The sequence below is a fragment of the Rhamphochromis sp. 'chilingali' genome (genome assembly GCF_963969265.1).
Source record: "Rhamphochromis sp. 'chilingali' genome assembly, chromosome: 14".
NCBI classification, from domain to species: domain Eukaryota; kingdom Metazoa; phylum Chordata; class Actinopteri; order Cichliformes; family Cichlidae; genus Rhamphochromis; species Rhamphochromis sp. 'chilingali'.
The window spans coordinates 2,454,188-2,481,813 of NC_137941.1; the positions used below are offsets into that span (position 1 = coordinate 2,454,188).

Here is a 27,626-nt window from a genome sequence, read left to right on the forward strand (position 1 = left end):
GTAGCTGGGATTCTACTTTTGTATTGGGAGGGTTAAAAAAACAGAAGTCATTTGAAATTTACATCTTGCACTGAAAACTTAAACCTTTAAACATCATATCAGTTTCAGGAAGCATTTACATCTACATTACTACATTTGTATGCAATATGTGGATTAATTAGAAAATGCAGGGGTCGGCAACCTTTCTGATGATGAGTGCCATCTACAATTTCCTCAGAAATCAGTGTGCCATATGATTGCATTAGCAATAAATGTAATAACGCTCTATATCAACAGTTACACACTATATAGAACAACTTTATAGAATTATATTTGTTCGCAGATGTTGGCAGCTATCAGCGAATAGTCATCAGCTATTTTGAAACAAAAAAACATACACTTGTTATCCATAACAGCAAATGAAAATGCAAATGCTTTTTATGGTCTCCTCACAACAATGTTAAGAAAAGTAAACTGAGCCAATATGGCATGTTTGTTAATACACATATTAATGTGATCTCTGGTCTCCGAGTGTCCAGCATTCAGAGGCTACCTGAGGACTCATGTGAGAGAAAATGTGCTCACACAGATATGTAGAGCCAAACACTGTCAATAAGGCCTCTGCAATGTGACAGTGATGTACTGTCTTGTTGGTATATGTATGATTTCCATACATTTTACGTCAGATAAAAACATTGGTTGTAAGATTCAGATAATTATTTAATAAAAGCGAGACATTTTAAATGAGAATAAGAAAGAAAAGTATTTCTTTGTGCCCCCCTTTCCCTGTTAATGCCCTACCTGGCCCCCTGGCAAAGCTTTGCTAGACCCGCCCCTGCACAGTTACCAGCTGTCAGCTACTTAGAAAAGGATCCTGGTGTTATTTGTCTCTCAGAAACACTTCATAACTTCAACTCATTCATGTCACCTAAAAGGTAAACCTGTTTCTCCATCACAGCTCTGATGATTCAGTAAGGACATCTCCTGGTTTCATCTTCATGTTTCCCTCTCACCACATAACCAAACCAATATCATAACCAGCAGCTTTACAGCTGTGGCTCCAGCAAACATCAGCTGATACTAGAAATTAATATTAAATAAATTCTAACAACAGCTGATCAAGCTTAAACGTGCTGCTGTTGTTTAGCGCGACATCTGCTGGTTTCCTCTTTCTGGCGCAAAGTGAGCGATAAACAAACAAGAGAGAAAAGCCGATCAGCTGATCATTGATCAGTTTCATGATTGAAATAGCAACAGGAGAGGGAGGGAGAGAATGAGAGAAGAAGAGGCAGCTGTGCAGCAAAGACAGAATAAATCCAGCTTTGTGCCTTTCTCATCCTAGCTGAAGTCTGGGACAAACGGTTCCTTTTCAGCTCAACACGAAACGCGTGATATTTTCTCTGAATACGAGACGATTCAGTTTGTACAGGACGGTTGGAAACTCTACTAACTAACCTTATGAATAAAATAAAGTTCACTATCAGTAACATCATAGCACCCACCCAGCTGCATAGAAACTCCGTCATGCTAGCTAGCACGCAGTACGAGTTATTGCAACTGACTGTAAAAAGTCAGCACAACGAAAATAAACTCCACCTAAACTTGGTTCATATCTGACCCAGATAGACTGCAGGTCATAACTTCTTACCTGAAGTTCAGTTCACCTGACACTCGGACCAGCGGCCGCCTCGGGTCTCTACTCCTCCTGCCTCCCCTTTCCCTCATCCACCTGCTGGCCTCCACCACTTACCAATGTTACTGAATCTGTGGAAGCACCGCCATAACCACCACCAAACAACTGAGTTATTTTTACACACCGACCAGCATCTGGCCAATCCACCACCTTCCATTGTTTATACCGTTACAAAGAAAAAAAATCATCGGCCCATAAAAACGAAAAATCACCATCGATGGTGGCCAGTCCAGCTGTGGTCGTGCCATCAGTTAACCCTTCGCGTGCCAGCTGTGGCACGCATGCCTGGGGTTGCCGACCCCTGCTCTAATGGATAGGAATTTGTTTCTCTTTGTATAGCTGGCTTCATGCGTGAACCTTACATTCTAAGATTATATTTAGTTATTTGGTTAGTCAGGGATTTGTGTTAAACAGTTCTATTATGGAAGGACAGTTATTTAACCACACAGCACAGCGATATATCACGCTGTCTGCTTCTCAAGTAGCCTACCACCTTTAATTCCAAAGGGCACTTCCAGCTTAATTCCATATGCATGGCAGAGTTTAGTGCAGACTCATTTAGTAAACTCATTGGACACACCAACACACATGCACACACACACTGAGGCATCCAGACACAACACATTTGGTAAAGATAATAAGCACTAGCATAAATGTGTTTTCAAATAAATGAGCCACATCCTCTCTTCACGTCTACGAACACAGCCTCAAATGTAATAATCCATGCGCCCGTATAATCTATTGTGACAGTTGCACACATTTTCAGAGGACTCTTTCCACCGAGGGAAGGATTTCTCACGTTGGCGTTTCTGCTGATTGACTGTCCTTCTAACAGGCCTCCCAGCATCATCTATCCAAACAGTGTAGTGCCACCCCTCAGTTTTTTTAATCAGCAGGTTATGATTGCTTTGGCAAAGATAAATAGAGTTTAATGAGAGTATCTTTGCTGCTGATCACACTCATGCAGGTGTTTCTGTCTCTGTGAGGAGACTTGGTGAAAATGCATTCACTGTGCCCTCCTTAGCCCTGACTTTAGAAACCACAGCCTACAGCTTAAGTGAAACCGACCTTTAAATTTACCTTAAAGCTAAGCGTCGATCCTCTAGCAGATGTTGGAAGTTGTGAGTCGGCACTCAGACTGTGATGGTTTCTGCACAAAAAGACTGGCACACCAACACCCAGTCCATTTTCTGAAGTGACTACCAAGCCTCGGATAAGAGCTGCCCTCAGTTTTCTTGAGTGGGTGCCCCCTCCCCACCCTTACCCAGCCACCACCAGCACCAGGTCCAACCCTTCCAAGTACCCCTTGCAGGTTTCCATAACAACCATGACCCCTGGCACTACACCAATTAGAAAACAATCAGCCTTGAGAGACCAGAAAGGAGTAAGCCTGAGAGAGAGGGAGGGAGGTATTGTAGCACTCGGCTGGAAGATAAGTAGAGAGCAATATCGACAAGAAGAGACATGAAGAAAAAACGTCTAGAGTGCATTTGTTTCTGATTTCACAAAGAGAAAGCACAGTTCCTCCTGACTTAATAATAGAGCAGCACAGCATTACTTTTCATTAAGAAATAATACAGCCCCGTGTGGTGGTCTCGCTCGCTGTTTATAACGTTGCAGGTTCAGCAGCTGTGCAGGTGTTGGCAGTTTATTTCCTGCCCTGCAGTCTGAACCAAGCAGTCCATTAGGAAACTGAAACTAGATTTCAAACTAAAATAGTTTATTCAAATAAAAATAAAAACTTTGAACTAAATGATCTTTGAACTGAAATAAAATGCAGCTATAGAGGAAATCTACTTAGTATTAATATCTGTTTATCAGTTTATTTAAATAAAATAAACTGCCTGTTGATGCTTTGATGGACGCGTTTACTGACTGAGATCACTGCTTTCAAACAGCTCTGGACTGATTTTCTTAGATTTTGCTTCTGGCAAATTCTCTCCATATGGAAAAGACTAAAACTAAGACTGAAAATAATAAAAACTAAACAGAAACAAGAAAATCTGCTCTGGAAACAAAACTGAATTAAAAACGAAAAGTCAAAATGAAATGAAAACTGCTAAATTATACAGTAATATTACACTTTCTCAGAATTTCTATTATTGTAACATAATAGCCTGTTCAGTCCAATTCAGAGTTATTTATACAAATCACAACAACATTCAGCTCAAGGTGCTTTATATTGTAAGGTAGACTCTACAATAACACATACAGAGACAAACCCAACAATCATATGACCCCATGTGAGCAAGCGCTTTGGTGACAGTGGGAAGGAAAAACTCCCTTTTAACAGGAAGAAGCCTCCTCCACCAGGCTCAGGGAGGGGCGGGGCCATCTGCTGCGACCGGGTGGGGTGAGAGAAGGAAGACGGGGGTTGGTAGTTGTTGTAGTTTCTCACACATAATGCTGTTTGGAGGTCTGCTTTTATATGTTTACGCAGCTCATCACATATACTGACGCGCTGGTTGATACACACATCAGTGGAAACAATATACGCTCTCAGGACGTTCAGAGTTGCGTTGGTGAAACAGAAAAACAGACACAGCGGGCGCTCGTACAGGAAGAAGTTATGAGCTTTTAGTGTTGCTCGGCTGGTCACTGGAGAGGCTTTTTTCCTCTGCGTTAATTAATCAGACGTTCTCTCAGCTCGTCGTGTCGCACACAGTCACACTCACAAGAATACATACTCACTGTCTTTAACCTGCACACCTTTTCCTCTCCCTCACTGTTTCTCTTACACACACACACACACACACACACACACACACACACACACACACACACACACACACACACACACACACACACACACACACACACACACACACTGCAGGAAGTCGTCAGGAGTGCCAGGTTTGTCAGTATGAATGCTGTTTGCCACATAAATCTCTCCATGTAGGTAATTAGCGTTTGGAGGGCTTTGTGAGCATGTGTGTCCGGGTGCTTTGTTGTGAGTTACATGATTTTAACTAAAAAACTGAATGAACAACTAAGACTCCATAAACCTGTGGGCCTGATTTTCTGCTCGTATTTACGCTGCACTGGAACTCTGGAGTGATGGAACTGTTGGTCAGTGATGGTAATTCAGCATTTTGGTCTTTTATTTTGCTGCAACAGCTTTGGAGCCTCTTCACTTTCTCTCTGCATCGCTTTGCCACTTTGGTGGCTGCCTGCTAGCTGGCAGGGGAATTACTAACAAAAATATTTTATTTCAGTCAGACAATAAGAAATTGCATTTAATTCCACCTGCACATACAGCACCGTGCAAAAGTCTTGAGTTACTCCTAATCTCACTTTATTTTGCTTCCAAGGATCAAAACTTTCTGCTCATGTTTTAAATAATTAAACCAGTTTTGTTTTTTGGGACACGGCTGCTTTTTCTCCTTGTAGCTGACCATTTTCACAGAAATGTTTGTTTGTTAAAGTACTTAACACTGACCTATGAATTATTCAGAATATATAAGTCACATAACATAAGTATATAAGTATGCATAATAGACAATTTAGTAGTTTGATACTAATTTTGCACCAAACAAGCTGATTCTCAGAGATTTATTATCTGAAAACTTGGTTTATCCAGGTAAAGTCCGCATCGCCTTAAAAAATGTGAGGAAACTGGACAAATGTGGCAGTTCTAAAAAAGGTTTCTACAGAGGCTGAGGATTATCTGTCGTGTCTTTTATGTCCATCTTATCAGAATTAATGGAATTAAGAAACCAGAAAAGCATCATCAGATTATGATCCACCGTGCAGCACCATCTGGAAAACATCTCGTTTAGTGTTCATGATGATAAAAACCCCAAACACACTGCGGGGCAGTAAAAGCATACATAGATAGTGTTCCACTCTGTGTTTTTCTATCAGTCGTGGATCATCAGAGCCTGGCCTTCACCATTACCGAAGCAGTGTGGGATCATCCTACAGAGAACAGAACAAGAAGAGCTTTGGATGTCCTTCAAGAAGCCTGGAGAAATATTCCTGAAGATACTCAGAGAAAGAATGCAGGTGGTCATTGTTTGGATATCTTAAAACAAATTACTGCAGCTTTCTCAGCAAAATATGAAGAAATGAGGGCAGGCTCAAGACTTTTGCACAGCATTGCAGGGTCTGTAAACTGTTCTTTCTTACCTTTTATGACTGTTGTCATGGATAGTTTACAGGGAAAGCTCATGTTTGACCAGTGTTTACATGTGAGACTCCAGATACTCTGTAGGTAAAACATAGAAAACCGAATTTTACGACCAACAGTTACTGTAAAATTGATCGTGCATCATCATTTATAATCTTGCTTATAAACTGAAATACACAGTTGGATCCAGGAACCAAGGATTGTTTTAGGATTAAAGGAAGTTCAATGAAAGGGGAAGTGGGTTTAAGGACAAAGAGGACGGGAAGAGTGAAGCACGTTAGAAAGAAGAAAGACTGGATTGGCTGCCTGTTGCTAAAGGAACAAGTTAGCAGAAAGAAAATGTAGGATTCAAATCTAAATATGGGCAAAGGCGAATGTGGAGTAAAGAAAAGGGTAGTGGGTGAATAATAATAAGAGAAGAAATACAAGATGAGAGAATTCAAAACTAATAATTTAAATTAAAAGAGGAAAATTCCACACGAGAGAGCGAATATTGTAGGTGGTCCAAATTTTCAGTCTGAGGGGTCGCAAATAAATGCAGGAATGAGAAAAGTGGATCAACTACTGTAGAGAAAAGGAGAAAAGAGGAGGCAGCGAGGGATTCAGAGGGGAAGAGAGGCTAAGTACATGTTTTGGGAAAATTCAACCAATGAGATGAGGGGAAGTCGGTGGACAAAGAGAGGAGAAGGTCAGTGAGTGTCCGAGGCTACAGGGGCAATTAGACTGAGAGAAGTAGATGGGAACACAGAAAAAAGTAAAGGATAAGCTGGACTGAGATGCTTGGAGTAGAAAGTGGTGAATGTGAAGAGGACTAAAAGAGAGGAATGAGAAAAGGTTGTGGGGTGAGGGGTAGTAATGGGGAGCAGACGAGAAAAGAGCCCGAGTGTGTGTTTTCTGGACTCAAAGCGTGTGATTCAGCCTGGCTAATAAGGAAAAGCTCTCAAGAGGCACTCGTGTGCTCCATCCTTTCCTCCCCCTTGCTCTCTTTCCTTCAATAGACCCTTTCTAGGTCTCTCTTCCCCCTGTTGCACTCTCTTCCTCTCATTTAATGATTTCCGCCTCTCGTATTTGCACAAGTAGTTCTCAATGAAAAATAAATTCCATGCAAAGGACATCCGCCCGCGATAGAGCATGTGCGTGGTAAAAGGACACATGGGCACATGCACTCTTCCTCTTCAAAGGACGAGTGCACGCACGTTCACAGACTCGCTAAACGCTGCTATTGTTCATCTGTCATATTATTATTCATACGTTGATGGTTTTCCCTGATTTTCATCTGTCGTGTGTCTACAGATACCTGTGTGCGCTCGGACTGTGTGTTACTGTGTAACAAGACACAATGTAAATACTGCATGTGCGTGTTTCTGTCATACACTCAGTGTGAGCTTCAGTTTTATTTTCTAGCGCTGAATTTGGGCCCCTTGATGGAGTAGTGTGCAGACTCACCCAAACCTACTGCAGAATTAATGCAAACATGAACAGGAAGCATTTAAACAACAACACATCTCTTTTTTCTTAATTTTTATGTCTTTAACGCATACCTGATTTAAATCCTTCCCATTTTCCAGTCTAGGATGTCAACTTTGCCACCTCTTCCATCGCTGCTGCCTTTCTTTTAGGATGAGGTCGTATGGACCAGATATTGAGAAGCATTTCAGTAAAGTGGCTTTGTGGTGGTTTACACATTCGCCTAAAAACCAAAGCATCCCCGGGAAGAGACACAAATCCCTGTGGGGTTACGTCAGGAAGAGCATCCGGGGTAAAAGTGTGCCAAATCAAACACGCGGAGCTTCCCGCTGAGCGTCGTGAATCAGAGAGCAGCCAAAAGCTGAAAGTGGCGCACGGTGTCAGAGTGTAGGTGGTTTGTGCCAGATGTTTTCCCTCAGAGACCGCGGTTCATTACAGTAGACCTCCATGTTGACAGTGTGACCCGGGGGATGAATTAACAGTGCAAATGCTTGTGGACTTTGCTTTGTGTCGCCTTCAGACTCTGACTCTCACGCCGCCGTGTGCTTTTGGAGTCGTAATCAGAGGACGGTCTTCAGCATGAAAGTCAGATCACACCAAATGCGACGAGGTCGGTGATGAAGCGAGGAAATCACAGAATGCACAGGAACGTGGTGGGAGCAGGACTTGGCTGGGAAACAGCTGGAAGCAGTGCGGAGCTGCACGAGGAGATGTTTATTTATGGCTTCTAAGGCAGGAGTCTGAGAACTTTGTGATCACATTTTTACAGATATTTGAGTCTGATCAGAGACGTTATAAGAGACAGACGTGGCCCCAACAATTCCTGACCTCAGGTACACCTGATGATGCCACAGAGCAAAACTGGAGGTAGACGTTTAACTTCTTAAAATCTTATTTTGGCGTATCGTAAGAAAACCCTTTAATCGGCTTTGTTTTAGATTTAAATGAAGAAAGAACGTGTAGATCAAGCTTCATAAGGACTCTTATAGGCCCGAAGGTCCACCTATGACACACACACACACACACACACACACACACGCGCGTAGGCTTGTCTGGATAATGTTATGCCTGACAATATTGAATCTGTACAGTACTCACAGGCTCACTGATTGCCATGGCGATTGGATGCCAGCCTCCTCTGCCGCTGTGAGCGCGTCTCTTGCACACGCGGGGATTTAGACAGCTAGTCTGATTGATGTCATGGCAGTCGATAGAGTGCTAATTACTCCTCGTGTGCAGATGGCGCCGTATAAGAAGCAGTGTCATATCCTGTCAGCTGCATTTCAAAAACACATGTCACTTCCTGTTAGGCTGTATGGAAAAAGAAAGAAAGCGAGTAGCCTGACAGCTCGTCTGTGTGCCCGCCCCACATACACAACAGCACCCTGTTCCTCGCTCTTTTCATTCACACACACCCTCTCCCTCACTTCCTGCCCCTTCCTGTCTTTCTTTTTTCCCCCCTGTTTCCCCTCTGACCCACCTGCCAGCGTTGGTGATCTTTTGTTGTCAAACTTCATTAGTGGAGATGTCAGCTAATTAGAGCGAAGCTTGGGAGATTAGGAGGAAGAAGATGAAGAGCGAGACGAGGGAGGGAAATGAAGGCAGGGCAGAGGAGATGGAGAGATTAGGATGGAGTGGGAGGGAAGGAGAGATGGATTGTATCAAGCTACAGATGGAAGTGACAGCAGAGATGATTACCTGCATAAACTGAGGAAGGTGAAACGGGGCAGGTGTGAGAAATAGATTGCTGTGGAGATTTACTGTAGGAAATTAGCCACGGCAACGAGAAATGCAAAGAGAAAATTGAATACATCACAAAATGTCAAGACGACAGAGCAGATCTATGTTGAAGTCTCATATCCGTGTGAACGAGATGATGGATAATAACTGACACTGATTAAGCTGTTTGGTAGCGTGCAGGTGAGACGGGAACAGCGGAGTGAAGCGAGCTAACGCATCGACCCGGATCCCTTGTTGTGGTCCGGTTGATCCTTGTAAGACACAGCTGATAACGATCCGGCGCTCTACAACTTGACACCGGGGAGAACACACAGGCGGCACACATGCGTTGAAAGAAAAAGTCTGCACCTCTATCTCGTCATCGTCAGTCAATAAAAAGCGATATTTTCTCTGTTGTGCTGCTTCGGTCTTATCGCCTGCAGTCTGTCAGGTCTTTGCTGAGAGATAATGCGGCTTATTTTTAGGCTGTTTGTTTGTGGGTGCGGGTATTTAAGATACAGAATAATTGCTGTGTAACAAGATGAATTTATCTCGTTTGGTGAAACTTTAGTGAGAAGCTTGTTTTCGGGGTTTGAGCCTTATGGCTGCCTAACGCGGCTGAATGGGACGTCGATGATCATCAAAAGCACGAGGCGCTCATCTGTAACTGAGACACGTTTCTTTGTTTCTGCAGTGATCTGAATCAGCAGAGGGATGCAAACTAAAAATAAGAGATTTTTACAAAGTTTGCACCGTGCCACGAGCTTCTGGATCAGCTGCAGTTTATGTCTTTAAGCTTTATTGATTTTTTTTCATGGCTTTGTGTTTGTGCTAATGAAAGAAAATGCAACAGAAAAAATCTTGGGGTCAGCAGATCTGTGGATGTTTATTTTCATCCTTTTTCATCCAAGAATGCAGCGCTGACAGAATCTGACACACACACACACACACACACACACACACACACACACACGTGTCGGGTATTCATATCTCGTGGGGACCTCTAATTCAGCGGTCCCCAACCCCCGGGCCTCGGACCGGTACCGGTCCGTGAGTCGTTTGGTACCGGGCCGCGAGAGTTGAGGCTCAGGTGTGAAATGTCTGGTTTTCAGGGTTTTTATCGGTTTCCAGCGTCATTTTGTTATCGTTTTTATCGTTGACTCTGTTTTCCTGGGTCTTTTCACGTGTGTTATGAATAAATCTCCTTTTTTTCAGTACCGGTACTAGTTTTATTTCGTTGTATTTATCCGCGACACCTTAAAGGCTGTGAAAATATTGTCGGGCATAAACTGGTCCGTGGCACAAAAAAGGTTGGGGACCGCTGCTCTAATTGACATGATGCTTTCCCTACCCTCTTACCCTAACCATGACCCAACTGTAACCCTATCACTAAAACCACATTTCGAGTGTGAAAAATGCCTTCAAACTTTTTGGGACCAGCATTTTCCTCCCCACAAGTATAGTAATTTCCAATTTTTGATCCCCACAAAGATATGAACACACTCAGACTTTTTTCGTGTCCTTGAGGCCTGGAGTTGCCCACCGCTGCTGTAAAGTATAGCGACATGCATTTTGAGCATTAAACATTCGATTATCTTTAGAGGATTTCAACTTATATCCACTGGATTTGTCCTGAGTGGACCACCTTACTGCCCCGGCTGCTGCACTATTTCCCCCTGCTATTTCAGGGAGCATCTCGCCATGTTATTAATGGAACAGAATTCTGAATTATTAATAGCAGCATTATTAACAGCTACGCCGAGTTTCCGATTCTGATTTTAAACATTTATAAAATTATTATTGGTCTGACAGAGCAAGAGCAGGAGATTGATCTCCCTGTGCTGTGTGTGTGTGTGTGTGTGTGTGTGTGTGTGTGTGTGTGTGTGTGTGTGTGTGTGTGTGTGGGCCCGTGCCCTGCTTTACTTAAATATAGATTAATGAAAACAATATATTTTAGTTGAAAATGTGTTTTGGGCACAGTCTCGTCTACGGTGTGGTGAACGAGCACATAGCAGAGCTGTGCTGCAGTATGAGCCGCTCTCACATGGCGCAGGCGTATTCATGGTTAATGACCGCACCGTAGTTAAACAGTGAAGTCATTCCAGTCTGCGCTCTTTATGGCTCACTCGTTTCTCCACAGCTGATCAATAGCTCCTTCAGGTCCTCTGTGGTCGCGAGCTGTTTGCATACATGTGTGTTTGTCACACTTATTATTTATTCTTCAGCCTGTCCTCTTCCTTTTATGCAGGGTCATAAATCACATGAAGTTCCTGTGTGTGTGTGTGTGTGTGTGTGTGTGTGTGTGTGTGTGTGTGTGTGTGTGTGTGTGTGTGTGTGTGTGTGTGTGTCTGCAGACAGAAACAAATGCTTTGCTCATTCATTGCACATAATTTTCCCTCAGGCCCTCCGTCAATAAAAAGAGCATAAGGTGAGGGACATGGATATATTTGGTGTGCGTGTCATCTGAGTGATGTTAGCTGGTTAGCTACGTATACATCCAGGGTACGTATACCTCCGCCTCTCTATATTTCCTCCAGTTCCTCCTCTTCTTCACAGGAGCACGTGCACTCACGTATGTTTGGACAGATTGATCAAAGAGTGGAGGATAAGTGACGATCTGCCGGGCTCCGTGAGGTTTTTTTACTGCCTTCCATGAGCTGGAATCATATACAACCTTCAGGAAGCTGAATCCTGTCAACATAAAATACACTTTTAACATTGTAGGATATGTTTATGTGATAAAATACATGCTTCAACTCATAAAAGAGAACTGTAAACATTTATTTGAGAGAAGATGATGATGTTTTCATCTCAGTGATGAGTCTAGACTGTAAAACGTGTTTTGCTTGGTCATCAGGTGCAGTTGGCATCTCTGTTCGCTTCTCTTCTTTCACTTCCAAATGTACTCATTTAACAGTGGATGTTATGGTACCTGCTGACACAGCGTTCTTTCACATTTAGGATAGAGTATCAAGTAGAAACACTCCTACACGCACGCACACACACAGACTAGATTGTGTGTCACTCTAATGCATCCTCCTCTGCTGTACATCAGTGCAGCTTTTTAGCATAGTCTCTCCAGTGTCTCCGGTAAGCTGATAAATGACTGACTAATGACTGCATTTAGTGCGCTGGGGATTTGTTTTCTGTTAGAGGTGGACACTGAAGATTTCATCATTACACAAATATCCAGAGAGTTACTCCGACCACTTACGGCGTTACCGCAGATCTTTAATTGGCTCGGTTTTTTTAGGGTTTGCTTAAATCTAATTTGTTCGTCACATCAGATCTTTAGCAGAGACTGTCAGCTGGATCTGCTCAGACTTGTACATGAGACATACAGTACGGTGCAAAAGTCTTGAGCCACCCTTCAGTTTTTGAAGCCAAACTTTGTAAGCTTTTCTTTTAGATGTGGCTTATTTTTCTCTCATTTTCAGTCCAGTCCTTGTACCTGACCATGTTCAGTTTAAGCCACTTAACACTGACCTGCAAGTTGTTCAACCATAACAAGGCTCCTAACTGAGGGATGAACAGACAACTCAGCAAATTACCAGTTTTAAATTAAACCTTTAGGCAGCCGAAAACATAGAATTGGTTCTCATTTCTTTAGCTGACTCTATGAAAGATGTCAGAGAGCTGTTAACAGTAAACTCGACATCTCTCAGCATGGTGTGCAGTGTGTTTAAAAAAAGAACTGAAGAAACTGGACAAATGTTGGACAAATGAAGAGGTGACAGGCCTAAAAGCTGTCTGCAGCTGAAAGGCACATCCTTAAGAATTAGTAAAAACACAAAAAGACGTGAGATGGAGCTGAGAGATGCATCTGGACCTTGAGGTAATCCTATAAATGATTATCAAAAAATGATCTCAGTGGAAGGAGACTGTCAAGGCCTTACTGAGTGACAAAAGAGAGAGAGGTGCAGCGGTGGAGGCTCTGTCATGGCTCGAGCTGCGTTTTTGTCAGTTGTGTTGACGATCTTGTTAAAACTGATGAATTACCAGCACAGAAAAGTACTACCAAATTTTAATCCACCATGTAATACTCGCTGGAAAGCATCTGCCATGATCCCAAACACACCTGCCCGTGCTGTGAAAGCACACCTGGATAGAAACACACCTCAGCATCAGTGAAGCAGCGTGGGTCATCCTACAGAGAACAGAACAAAAGGCGGAAACAGAAGGAGCACGAGTGGAGAGAGTTCAGGCTATGTAAAGAATAAAGGTGGTCATACCAAATATTGGCAGCACATTCTGTTTTTTCCCTTTTATATCTTATTTTCATGTATGTTTACATGAGTAAATTAGGAAAATTTCAGAAAGAATTCAGAAGAATTTATTGATTCCATGTACAGCATCGGTTTATTTCCACTGATAACAAGACCGACCAGAATAACATCTCATTGTGCAACTCTATTAGATAATATATTTACAAATATAATAGAAGGAAAGATAAAAAGTGGGCTGTTAATCAATGATATAAGTGACCATTTACCAGTCTTTGCATCTTATAAATGCCATTATAAAGTGAACAACGATGGACATAAGATTATTTACAAAAGAATAAGAACAGAGAAGACCTTAAATTGTCTTAGAAATGAACTTTTAAAGCAAGATTGGAATATTGTGTATGAACAAACAGAAGTTAATAAAGCTTACGAAGGATTTTTAAGAACATTTAACACATTACTTGATAAAAACTGCCCAGTAATTGAAATCAATAGGAAACACAATTATGCAGGAAGACCATGGATGACAAAAGGACTACAAAATGCCAGCAAAAAAAAGAATACCCTGTATCGAGAATTCATAAAAAAGTGAACAATAGAAACTGAAATGAAGTATAAAACTTACAAAAATAAATTAACTAATATAATGAGATCCTGTAAAAGAGAGTATTACATTAAAAGGTTAGAACACAATAAAGATAACACAAGAGATATATGGAATGTATTAAACAGAATAATCAAAAATGAATCAAGGAATAATGATTACCCTGGGTACTTTATAGAAGGGACAAGAAGTATTAATAACATGGAGGAGATAGTAAATGGCTTTAATGAATTCTTCGTAAACATAGGGCCAAAACTGGCAGAAGAAATAAAGGTTGATGGAATAGAAAGGGACACTGGTGAAAATATTGAAAGGAATAGTAGCTCAATGTTTTTAAGAGCAGTGGAAGAGAAAGAGATTTATGACATAGTTAGAGGACTTAAGAACAAAACCAGTACAGACTGGAATGATATTGATATGGTAACGGTAAAGACAGTTATTGATGGTATCGTAAAACCATTAAAATATATATTCAACTTGTCGTTTCAAAAAGGAGTTTTTCCACAAAAAATGAAAGTTGCTAAAGTTATTCCCATTTACAAAACCGGTGAAAGACATCATTTTACAAACTATAGACCAGTGTCAATACTCTCCCAGTTCTCTAAGATACTGGAAAAACTCTTCATAAAAAGATTTGACAGTTTTGTGGAAAAATATGAATTAATGACAGATAGTCAGTATGGGTTCAGAAACAACAGATCAACAGCTTTGGCACTGATAGATTTAATGGAAAAGATAACGGAATGTATGGATAATAAGAGGTATGCGCTCGGAGTTTTCTTAGATCTAAAGAAGGCGTTTGATACTGTTAATCATGAAATTCTATTAAAAAAACTGGAAAAGTACGGGTTTAGGGGAGTGGTTTTGGAATGGTTAAAAAGCTATGTAGGGAATAGGCAACAATATGTACAAATAAATGAATATAAATCTAATTTGATGGATATAGCTTGTGGAGTACCTCAAGGTTCAGTACTGGGTCCAAAAATGTTTATTATGTACTTAAATGATATCTGCAGAGTATCGGAGATTTTAAAGTTTGTAATATTTGCAGATGACACAAATATACTGTGTTCAGGTGTGGAGTTGCCACAGGTTTTGGAAATGATCACACAGGAATTAACGATATTAAAGAAGTGGTTTGATATAAATAAATTATCATTGAATCTAGATAAAACCAAATTTATGTTGTTTGGAAACCAAAAGAAAAACATCGAAGTAGAAATATGTGTTGACAATGTATATTTAGAAAGAGTAAATGAAATAAAATTTCTTGGGGTGATCATTGACCACAAGCTCTGTTGGAAGCCACACATTACTTATGTTCGGGGGAAATTGGCACGGGGCATTGCCGTCCTGGGGAAAGCAAAGCATATGTTGGATCAGAAAGCACTGCACATTTTATACTGTGCTTTACTACTGCCATATATGAGCTACTGTGTAGAGGTCTGGGGAAACACATACAAAAGTAACACACAAACAATAACTATAATACAGAAAAGGGCCATTAGATTAATAAATAATGTAGGGTACAGGGACCATACAAATGCACTCTTTGTCAAAATGCAAGCTATTAAATTCCAAGACTTGGTGAAGTTTAAAACAGCGCAGATAATGTATAAAGTAAGAAATAAATTGCTCCCCAAAGAAATCTGTAAATTGTTCATAGAAAGAGAAGGTGGGTATAACTTAAGAGGGAAATGGAATTTAAAAATACAAAGTGCTAGAACAACTTTAAGAACTATGTCTATCTCAATTGCAGGAGTTAAATTATGGAACAGTCTAACAGAAGAAATAAAAGACAGTCAAAACATAAAACAGTTTAAAGTAAAATATAAAAACCTAATTTTAAATAAGTATAAGAATGAAGAAAACGGGGTTAACCCAGGACGGTAATGTTGCTGGAAATGGTGTTGCGGTTCTTTTTTGTTTTTTTGTTTTGTTTTGTTTTGTTGTTTTTCCATAACTTGTGTATCTGCAAATATACACATTCTGTATTTTTCATATGAAAGAAACTATACTGTGGTGGGGCTTGCTAATTTCTTGTTTTTGATTTATGTATGTTATGTTTTGTTTTACTTCATATGTTTCATATGTTTCATATGTTGTTTGTTTAATTTAAGACAAAAAAAAATTAAATGAATGAGAGGTAAAACTTGAGGGGGTAGGGACAAATAAGTAAATACTTCAGCCTACTCCTTTTCAAACAAATAATGGAATGATATTTTGTAATGATTGTGAAGGCACATGTTTGAAATGTTTGAAATAAAAATGAACTGAACTGAAAATACGATGAAATGAGGTGGCTCAACACTTTTGCACAGTATGATATCACAGATTTATGAAGAGCTGCACCATTTAAACCACCTAAATATTTTATCTTGTAAAAAATATAGCTTTGAATTAAGATTGCAGCAGTGACCTTGTTTTTCATTTGCCGTTAGAGGCCCTCTCAGTGTCGGCTGAAATTACCTCCTGAACAATGGTTATTATTACGTTCTTTCCCAGGAATTAGATCACTTAGGCCACCTCTTTTCTTCTTTGCCTGCCAGCCAGACTGTCAGCGACCAACTGCAACAAACCTGATATGTGAATAAAAATATACCTGCACCTGCATTTCAAAGACGTTTCATGAACAAGCATCTGGCTTTGGGCTTTTTTCTCTCCATCTGTGTGCGTGAGTGCTGCTGGTTGAGACACATCAAAAAGGAACAGATGTCATTTGTTAATCTGAATGCAGCCATGGCCATGAAACCCACAGAAACTGATGGAAACTTGTGGTCATGGAGCTCGTTTCTCATAATCATTTCTCACTAAAAGTGCATTGAAATTTTTTTCTTTCCATGCTATATTTTTTTACTTGAGTCATTCTGGTCATGTGCACGCATTCATTTAGAATGTATTTTTTACATTATCAAATTATTTTGGAAAGTGTAACCTGCATAACTGTCTTTGCATTAGAATGTGCATGTTCTTTTTGTTTTCATAGTTTAATTTATATTTAATTGTGTTGTGGTTTGCAGCGTTTTGTGTTGTTTCACTTTAAATTTGTTTATAAAGGAAAAAGCTGAAAATTTAAATAGTTAAAAGTTGAAATGTAAATAGTTGTTTTTTGTATTATATGATTTATTTATTACATTTTATGTGGAGTGAATAAATAAAAGTATGTTTACGGTGGCCCCTAGACACAAAACACGTACAAACTCCAAAACATGTAAAAACTCAGAAGCACGTACAAAGTCCAAAACACGTACAGAACACAACAGAAGTGCTCCAGGATGCTAGGGGGCAGTGTTGAGCTTTTGTTACCTCGTGGCTACACAAGCCAGCAAGTACCAACAACCGGATTTGTTGTGTGGTAGTAACAGGAAAATGAACATTTTTTTTAAATTATTTGAATATATATATGAGTGCTTGTGTATAAATACACAAACAATACACATATGCTTTCAATTGTGTAATTTAAGTGATCTAGGTAGCTCTGTTTGGGAAGGTCAATTAACGCTAGAAATGTGTTTTGGAGTTTGTACATGTTTTGTCTCTAGGGGCCACCGCATATATTTATATATAAATATATATAAATAAAACCACTTTTTTACACTAGTAATTCCTTTTGCCATAATTTTATATTGTTGTTAATAATAAATAAATTAAAGCAACAAAACAACCTGAAGAGCCGGTTCGGAGCCGAAAGAGCCGGTTCTCTAAAAATCCCATCGCTAGTTAACAGTGGCTAACAGATGCTAACAGCAGCTAACAGGGGCTAACAGATGCTAACAGCAGCTAACAGATGCTAACAGGGGCTATCAGCAGCTAACAGAGCCTAAATGTAATACTACTGGCAGAGCAGCATATCCTCACTAACTCATCGATGTGTGGCTGTCATCGGTCAGGACTGAGCTTCTCTGGCTCATATTTGACTCCTTCATTAGGTTTTCCAGAGTAAATAAAGCTGGACATTTCTCTTTGATAGAACAGAACTCAGTTCACTGCAACTGGTGACTTTACTGGTTCCAATGGTAAGAAATATACCCAGTGAAACACAGAAGCAGTTTACTGTATAAATTCCATTCTGTTAACATCATTCATCACAAGCACTTTGTATGTCACATGGTTATGAAATCACACTAACTGTTTTTTGACTAAGAAGAAATGTTACACTTCTAGTACAGTGCTTCTGGTATTTGCTGTGTTGTAATTCTGTTTTTCCCACTCCGGCATCATCACTGTGGAATTTATTCCTGCCTCTGTGTCTGGACATATAAGGTCATAATTCTTACTTTTTAATCTATTTTTCTTAGCTGCGTCAGAAGACAATGGCTCATTGACGGGCTGATCTGAAAGGGCAGACAGCAAAGCAATGATTAGTCCGAAAGAAGTCTACAAAAGCATTCTTTTGAAATAAACATGCATGTATGCTTTCAGGGGTGCTTAATATTTAGTTTGTGCAATTATGAGAATATTTGAGATTTCTCACCTGGTTCAAAACCTAAAATAAGAAAATCCCAGTAAGCTAGAATAAGCAGTTTGAAGCTTTACAGAAGCACACATACTGAAATGTAGATGGGACCAGAATCCATGCATGATCTCCCAGGTTTTGTTCAAAGGAAGCCTTGAGGTGAAAGTGAGTGTGCTGCTATTTTTCGGACTTTTTAGAAATCACCTGATTTTGCATCAGTGCGGGTTTTTTCTCCTCGTACCATTTCAGTTCATGAAATTGCAAATTGTAGTCCTGATGGTGCATATGGGTACATATGTGTATGATATGACTTTCTGTATTTCCATTACGCACGGGTGAGTGAGTCTGTGTGTGTGCCTGAGCCCAGAGTTCAGTGTTGATATGCTGCATATTTCCTGTGCTGACAGAGAGAAAGCATATTCATAAAATGATTGATGTTTTTGTTTTTGCAAGAGAAAAATAAAAAAAGATGGAAAAACAGATACAGATGTAGAAAGTGACAAAGATCAAAATATTGGTCCTTGGAAGTGTGCTCACAGAAACTGAAGATATGCTTGCATGTACCCAGCTGGCTCTGTCTAATTCCTCTGTGACGCTGACCCGTTCTAGTGGACTCACTTTCAGTCAGGGAAGAAAATTGTTTGGTCGCAGGAAGAAAAGTAACTCAGAGGACGTGGCCACACCGAGGTCCCACTCCTAGCTTGTTACAGATGCCTGGCCAAGACTGTATTAACTCATCGTAACAGTTTACACAAATAGGCTTAACCGTATGAACGTTATTTTAACCAAAACCGTTAACTTTTCCAAATCTCAACAAAGTAAAATATGTCATTCATCAGTGCAGACGTCTAAGATCGCACCGCCTTAATCAGTGTGTTGCACACACATCATTGCTTGCTGGCTAGCCCCTGTGCTTCGTGGATAGTGAAATGTGAGATCAAAAAATGTGGGGTGTCTGTATCTCAGGTGGTAACCACTGGCTACTAACCGGAACCAGCCAGTGGTTGGTGGTTCGATCCCAGTCTCCTCCAGTCTGCATGGGCAAGATACTAACCCCATGTTCCCTCCGATGCATCCATCGGAGTGTGAATGTGTATGAATGTTAGATAGGGAGCACTTAACAGTCTGTGTGATTGGGTGAATGAATTCGTTGTGTAAAGCGCTGAGTGCTCAGAGTAGAAAAGCGCTGTATAAGAACCAGTCCATTTACCATCAAGGGGGTAAAGGGCCATCTCAGGGTGATAAGCAACCACATATCCCCGGCCAACCTCAACTGTGACTTTTTATTTGACGAATTTAAGAAAAATCCAATGTAGCCACTTAAAACTGCCCCTCAGCCTAAATCCACAGTGTCCTTGTTGTTGCAGCACATGTAGCGTCCCCACTGATTTTCCCTTTTCTGCTACAGGTTAACGTGTGAATGCTTGTCAGTGCTGTATTTCTCTCCAGTGTAACAGTGTCAAATCTCATTTTCTCAGCTGAGATTAAATTAAATTAATATTGTACTTGTAGCCGGACTAGAAGACAAGTGTTCATTTGGGATGGTGTGTTTTTCCTCATTGATCATCAGGACGGCCATCTGATGATGATGATGTCTTTATCCTGTCTTCCTTCTCTCACCCCACCCGGTCGCTGCAAATAGCCCCGCCCCTCCCTGAGCCTGGTTCTGCCGGAGGTTTCTTCCTGTTAAAAGGGAGTTTTTCCTTCCCACTGTCGCCACAGTGCTTGCTCATAGGGGGTCATATGATTGTTGGCTTTCTCTCTGTATGTATTTGTGGTGAAATTAAGGCACAACGGGACCACAGATCTGCATTTTGAGCCATCTTTATTCACCTTTGTCACACCACCACAACAACTCCTGAGTCCCCGTGTTTTAACATGGTAGGCGTGATTGCGGATGCCGTGCAGGTGCGTCCACACGGCACCGCAAACCACGCCCCACCACAGTATTATTGTATGATCTACCTTACAGTATAAACCAACTGTTGTTGTGATTTGGTGCTATATAAGTAACATTGACCTGAATTGAACAGGCTATTGTGTTACATTAATGGAACTTCTGAGAAAGTGTAATAACTGTATAATTCAGCAGTTTGTGCTTATACAAGCCTGGAAGCATCAGAATGAACACGAAACAGTTCTTATAGTTTTGTATGTTATAATTAGTTTTTATTTTATTTTGACTTTTTGTTTTTAATTCAGTTTTGTTTCAGTTTTGTTTCCAGAGCAGATTTTCTTGTTTCTGTTTAGTTTTTATTATTTTCAGTCTTAGTTTTAGTCTTTTCCATATGGAGAGAATTTGTCAGATGCGAGATTTAAGAAAGAATTCTTACATTTAAGAAATGTAAGAAATGTGTTATTGTAGGGTCTACCTTACAATATAAAGCACCTTGAGGCGACTGTTGTTGTGATGTGGTGCTGTTTGAATAAAATAAAATTGAATTGATGTCATTTAGTGTTATATGTATTGAGTCACTCCATCTCAAATCATCACATAGACTGTATTCTGCTCGGCCACCTCTGATTTACCTGGAAATTGTACAGTATATATATAATGGTTGCTGATGAGTTTTTGCTTCATACATCAAATACTTAATCAAGATATTTACCTTTTTTTTTTAATGTCCATCAATCCAGTCTCAGGTCTTTGTTTTCATACTGAGCTAATATTCGAACATGAATATCTTACATGGAAAAAAGAATAAAACCGATGATGTAAAGTTTCCTGAAATTCTACTAAAACTGACAGAAGGAGGCTGGTGTAGTGTTTGTGAATAGGAAATCGTTGCATTTCAGAGTAATTCAAAATAAAAGTACTTTTTGACATTAAATTCTTGGTCACAAAAATGAAGAAGGAAAACTTTTCATTCAGTTTCTGAGTTGGATCGGCAAATGTGACAAATTGTAAAAAATAAAAATAAAAAATCTGTTTTTTGCGAGTTGAAGAAAATTCTGGAGTTTCCAGATGGTGCTCTAATTATAACTGAGAAAATAATTTTGTTAAATATATGCATGTTTTTTCATATTGGGATCCACTCTGTAGGCGTGCAAACAGCCTCAGAGGAGTCTCATAATTCAGGTTTCAATACAGTATTAAAAGCGCGACATGCTAAAGGCGGGCTGAGCATTCACAATAAAAACATCTGTATCCAAATCTCAGACTAACATTTCTGACTTATGAGAAAACTCGAATCTGTTTATTGAACTTTCTGACAAATTAAGTTAATTATCAGTTTGTGCATATGAATTTGTATCATTTTGCCTAAATGTGGCATTTTTGTAAGATTTATTCTGGGTTTACAGAAAACACACTGATGAAGAAATCTCCAAAACACACTCAAACTCACGTACTGAGTGTGATACAGTTGGCAGTACAGGGTTAGCATCCATACATCCCACAGTTATGCTCATTATTTTCCAATAAGAATCTCTTACTCTGTTATGTTGGCATATCTGTTTGCAATAATCATCTAAAGCCTTGTTTCCTTTTGCTTTTGTTTTCTGTGTGTGTCTGTGTGTGTGTGGCAGTATGGACCGGATCCAGCAGCTGAGACGAGAATACCAGCAAGCTAGAAGAGAAGGAATGGTGCCGCCATATGAAGAGTTGGACCCACGACGCAGAGGCCATGAAAACGACCCACACAGGGTAAGCAGCACAGTGATGCACACACACACACACACACACACACACACACACACACACACACACACACACACACACACACACACACACACACACACAGAGATCACAGTGCTGTGTGTGTGAGGTTTCTTATTCTCTATCAGAATGATCACTGCTTTTATTGCGCCTGTCAAGTGATGAAGGCCCTTTAGCTGTCAGTCGCAAGGTGCTCTTTGACGTGAACGGCTCCCGTGGGCATTGAGCCGATGGGACTGATATGATCCACTTTTCACGAGGATGACACACACGGAGGAGATAAGTAGAGGTTTTATGCGCTTGTCGTTCGGCAGGTAGTGTTTTTCAAATCACAAATTCACATCCAGGCACGATCACGTCTGCGCTCAGATTGGCTGAGTCACGCTGGAAGACGCCGAGGAGCACGTCTGCGATGCCGTAATAATGTTAAATTATTAATGTGCTAACAAGAACTCAACCTCCCACGTTAGCACCAGGTGTCACCCTGCAATGACTGCGCTTGCCACCGTTGCAAATGAAGCGCATGCAAATATGTTGTGGACTGAACAAAGCTGCTGGTTTAGACTATACGGTTCTGCTTTCTTTCCTGCTCCTTTAGCTCCTTGTGCAGTAACTGTCTGATTATACAGGTGCTGCAAGTTTTAACAGTTTAACAAAAATAATAATAATTTTGATCCTGCAAAATCAGCTGCATGTTTCAAATGAAAGAGGCCTAAATGAGTAGATTATTTTAACTAATACTCACAACTAATGTCTGGATGAGTAAACCTGAGATCCCAGAGTGAGCTCAGTGGATCGCGTCCCCGACTGCTGTTACTAACATCCAGAAACACGACGCACAGAGTGGGAAACAAGCCAGAGGCCCGTCGCTGGACCGAGGAGCTGAAATTAATCTGCTATAACAAACGGATAGGTTTATTGCAGCAATCACAGTTTAACTGCCGGACCGTGAACTCCTCGAGTCTGCTCATTGAGGCCGAGTCAGAAGCTTTACTTCTGTGTACACAGACGCTGTCAACATTCATTACAGCCAGCTTAAAACATAAAAAGGATAATTAATACATGCAGTCGGGCTGGGCGATGTCACGACTACGAGGTGACACATTAACCACATCTGCGTGTGGGTGTGTGCGTGGGAAAATGTAAAGATCCGGGCGGTATTGCGTTTGGCACCGTCCCCTATGGGCGGCGCGGCGCTGCAGTGGTTAGCGCCGCTGCCTCACAGCCGGGTTTGAACCCGCTCATCATCCGTGGCCTCTCTCCCCGGAGTGTGCCTTCTTCTCGCTGTGCCTGTTTTCCAGTCCGTTTGCAGCTTTAGTTGGACAGACGCTTTAGGAAATGCCCAGGTGGATCATTTGGAACAAAAACAAGCTGATAATAAAAGTTTGTTTTAAAGTTATTTTTTAGAAATCTGTGACTTTTTAAAGTAATGAAATTACCATGATTGATTAGGAATTTGATCGCCTGTGTCACTGCATCTAAACAGCTTGCTTATCCAGACTTATGCTCGGCTCCCGCTTTAATTCACATCTAAAAGTAATTTGGTTTGTGACCCGCCGGGGGCAATCGTCTTTCCCCTCCGATCGATAGCCTCGCATTACACTCTTCCCTGCCTCCAAATAAGAAAACTTTGTCGCCGTTTATATCGCAGAGCGTGAGAGCAATTAGCATGCTTCAGAGGTGCAAATGAAGTTTGAAGTGTGAAAGTTGGAAGGAAGACCAGTAGCGGTTGCCACGGCACCTAACGAGCCTCTCTCATTACAGATGATGCATTTATTAATTAAAGCATAAGCGATTTTTTACCTGACTGGCTCTCTGTCGCATGATTGGGGAGAGAATAATGCTTATGGAGGCGAGCTGGTGGCTAATTCAGCTCCACTTCTCTTGGTTTGTTTTTCTTCGTCTGATGTGTGTTTTTATAGGATTGGCTGAGTGGCTTTGAGAAGTAAACAAAATGAAAAGTAAAGTGTGGAGCGGCCGAGACTAAAAACACTGATAAAGGCAGAGAGAGAGAGAGAGTGCCCATCTTGCATTTTTGCCACAGTGGGCTCGACGTGTTTCCTCTTCTCCTTTTTCCCCCTATGGCTCCATTACCATTTCACTGATTCATGGTTATGGGTTAGCTGTCTCCGCTAGCAAAATTATGTTTTGCTAAAAACAATTATCAAGCAACAAAAGCCACACCACAAGTGAGCGCATTGTGTGTGTGTGTGTGTGTGTGTGTGTGTGTGTGTGTGTGTGTGTGTGTGTGTGTGTGTGTGTGTGTGTGTGTGTGTGTGTGTTTTGGAAGACAACAACAGACTTTCTCCCTAAGGAGACGGGGAACTAAATCAACAGGGCGCTGTTGTGTTGTCCCACACACACACATTTACACACAGTTATTCACACAGAGTACTGTACACAAGCCAATTGTTATGGTGGGTGGTGTGACACCGACTTTATTATTAGATTAAATTATAATGAGCAACCATCAGATAGTTTTGCCGTACTTTGGGTTTACATATGCGTGCTCATTTACAGTCAGTCGTTTAATTACTAATGTTGTTTTGTTATGTGAGGCAGAACAAAACGACCTCAGGTTTCAAATTTAAATCTGCCTACTCACTGAGCTGGTTTGTTTTCCTACCGGTGTAACCTCATCGCCGTATGGCGTTATTTTTGTGCCACTATTCTGAGCGCACGTAAAAAAAAATTTGAGCGCACGTAAAAAAAAAATTGCAGGTGCAAGTGTTGCATTTTGAAGAGAAATTTATTTTGAGCGAAGAAAAGCTGAATTTGAGTGAACAAAATTCATTGCTGCATGCAAAAAATGTATTTCAGTGTTTGCTGTTATCCACGCACACACACACACACACACACACACAACAGCAGCCCCTCTCGCTCAGTTTTTGCATTTGCGCTCGCTCGCAATGTGTTGCTCGCGCTCTCAACATTTCTGCCCGTGCGCGCTCAACTCTTTGTGTACACCGTTATATTTGTGCCACAAAACCAGCCAATCACAGACTTGGATGCAAAAATATCTGATTGGCTGTTCTGGTCTCCAATCAGCTCGAAATGACGAAATGCAATATCCCAGAATCCATTTCATCCAAAACTCAAAGGAGGCAGTGGCGGAGGAACACAGAGTGGCGGAGTTTGAAATATTACTCTGTCTGGGTCACAAAATAAACTTTTAAGATATTTTCATGCGAGAATGTTGCTGTGTAAACTTCAAATGTCTGCTCGATTCATCAAGACATCACATATTTGCAAAAGTGCTCTAACGTTTTCGGAGATGCCTGTTGATGGAGTCCATCAGCGAATAGTTTCAATTCACAGGTGCAGCAATTCTTTAACACGCGCACGTAAATTCTGCAGATTTCATTTTTGTGTCAAGGTCAGACCAAAATCAGTAACGACTTCATGTTACCCACAAGGTTTTTATGGATCATCTTCAATCTTCACAACAACACATTTGGCTTGGGGGGACACGAGTACCTTTGTTAGCTAGGTTAGCACCTTCATTGTTAGCGTCCAGGGTCAAAGTTGACCTTGGAAAAATCCATAAGGAGTAATATGTCATATGAAAGGGCGTGAGGAGAGCTGTACAACAGACTTTTTATTTTTCCAATACAACGCCCTATGATGGCACAATCACACCATAACATCAAACATGAAGTTTTAGTTTCACCCGTGTCCTTCGGGGTGTACTCTGAGTGTGTTTGCTGTGTAACAGTGGAAATACTGACAGCTGTCACTGCTTTAATGATAACAAACTGTTGGATTATAAGACAAGCTGTGACTCCTCTGCGCTCCCAATAAAGCAGCTCATTGTAAAGCATCACTGCTTTAAAAGTGGCCAATCACTTTTGACGTAAATATAATTCATATAAAGGTCCGATCCTTCATTTAGAGGCAAACGGGAGACCGGAGATGTGGGCAGGATGGCCTCTGTGACCTGTGATGTAACCTGGATTTAATCCACGCTTTGGAAACGTGCTGTAACATTTTTAAACCACCTGTAAATGTAACATGTAGCCAGTGCAGCTGCGCTGAAACAGCAGCGATGTGAGAAAGAGTGGGTGTGGACAGGCCTGATAAAGGGGTGGATTACAGTCTGCAGTCCTTCCTGTATTCTGATATTTTTTATATTTATATTAGAAAAGGGCACAGCCTCTGCTGGTTTGATGCTCGTTTATCACCATAATCTCGTGCTTTGTCCATTCTGTGGTTCTAAACACTATTAATTTATTTCCATATTCTTATAAATGTTATTCATGACTATGAGGTAAAACGAAGAAAAATCCCCCGCTGCTGACCTTTCCCCCTCAAACAAACACACTGATTCGTTTATCTGCACAAATTTGTATCTTTGTCGTCCTTTCTGTTTCTTCCTTCTCGTTCGTGTAACGTCTAAAATTGTCCGTTTCCTGCCGATCGTCCCCGCTGTGCCGGTGCAAATGTGCTTCCTGAAGCTTGACATTTGCAGAAGTTTGTGCTAAATTTGACAAAGTCCTCTATTTCCTGCACTCCCTGAAAATGCCTGTCAAATTCTGTAACCGCTGAGCTCATCCACTTCTCTGATGATGACTCTATCCTCTTCGTCACAGTTGCTAGGCAATGCGATTCACTTGCATTTGCCTTTTTAATTTCGTGTTCGTTGCGCCGACTTGACAGGCTTGAGTTGCAGCTGTAGCTGCATTCTTGTGTGCGAGCTGAACTTCAGCTTCATCTTATTAACCGTGCTGGGGCGGAGGGAGCCGTCCACTCTGGATTTGGGGTATTTTGAGGTCTGTTGGTGTTAAAGTTTTTTTGCCAGAACAGCAGATCGATTTTCTGCCTTTGATCAAACCGAACAGCAAGTCCTGTTATCGGTTAGACGTTTAGCTTCTTTGTAGGTTTATTTCTTTACTTTCCTTTGAATAGAATTATTTGCAGGTAATATTTAAAGGAGAGGTCACTGTTACCTTTAACAGCTTCAGCGAGACACATGGAGCAGATTCAGTTTTATTGTTATTGGCAGCAAAGATCAAAAGTGAAAAAAGCTCATGAAAAATTGCTCATCTATGAATGTTGCCCGTGCACGTGTATAATAGGACTTTTTATCATATCCTGTTGATGCAGCCCGAGTTCCCTCTACTCTTAGAACCATGTCCGGTCCTGTACATAGACAGGGGCGTCTGTGTGTGTCTGTGTGTGTTTGTGGGTGTGGGCGAGCGTGTTTTGTGCGATTGTTTGTCTTTTTTGGTTCAAGGTTCCAGTCCTCTGAACTGCCTCCAGGATTTTCTCCAACCTCGTCAGAAAAAGGCGCACCATTGTGTGATTCACAGTAGAATTTGGGAAAATCCCAGCGCAGTAATTCCCAGAACCTTTCCCACATAAAAACACATCTTGTTTTTTGGCCCATCCTACGTTCACTCTGTCTGCCGCTTTCTCACTTTTACTTATTTGTCTGACACCTCGACTCTTGTTTGTAGCATCAGGTGGGAATTAAACCCACCGTCCATTTCAAAGAAATCAGGAAGATTTGGGCAGTTTGGGGTTTTCCCCACATTTAACCTCCAAGTTATCCTGAGCCTGTCCTTAGCAGACAGAAGCTTTAAACAGGTCACAAACGCTGGGACGTAGACACACATTAACAACCTTTTTCACCGTGTTAAGACACTTTAATGGCACGATGTGGGAAAATGTGTCACGTTAGTCACGAGTTTCAGAC

General features: G+C 41.0%; 1 protein-coding gene across 4 annotated transcripts in view; it reads left to right on the top strand.

Annotated features, from left to right (window-relative positions):
- Positions 1–27,626, top strand: part of LOC308410389 (partitioning defective 3 homolog B-like) — a 238,090-nt gene that overhangs the window by 159,071 nt on the left and 51,393 nt on the right. For 3 of the 4 annotated variants that reach the window (XM_080903688.1, XM_080903689.1, XM_080903690.1), the window contains exon 22: positions 21,802–21,919. In XM_080903688.1, the coding sequence (XP_080759814.1) occupies positions 21,802–21,919 (118 nt within the window). Of the gene's footprint in view, positions 1–7,788; positions 17,358–21,801; positions 21,920–27,626 lie in introns of those variants that run through there. The other variant, XM_080903691.1, reaches the window with a different exon arrangement.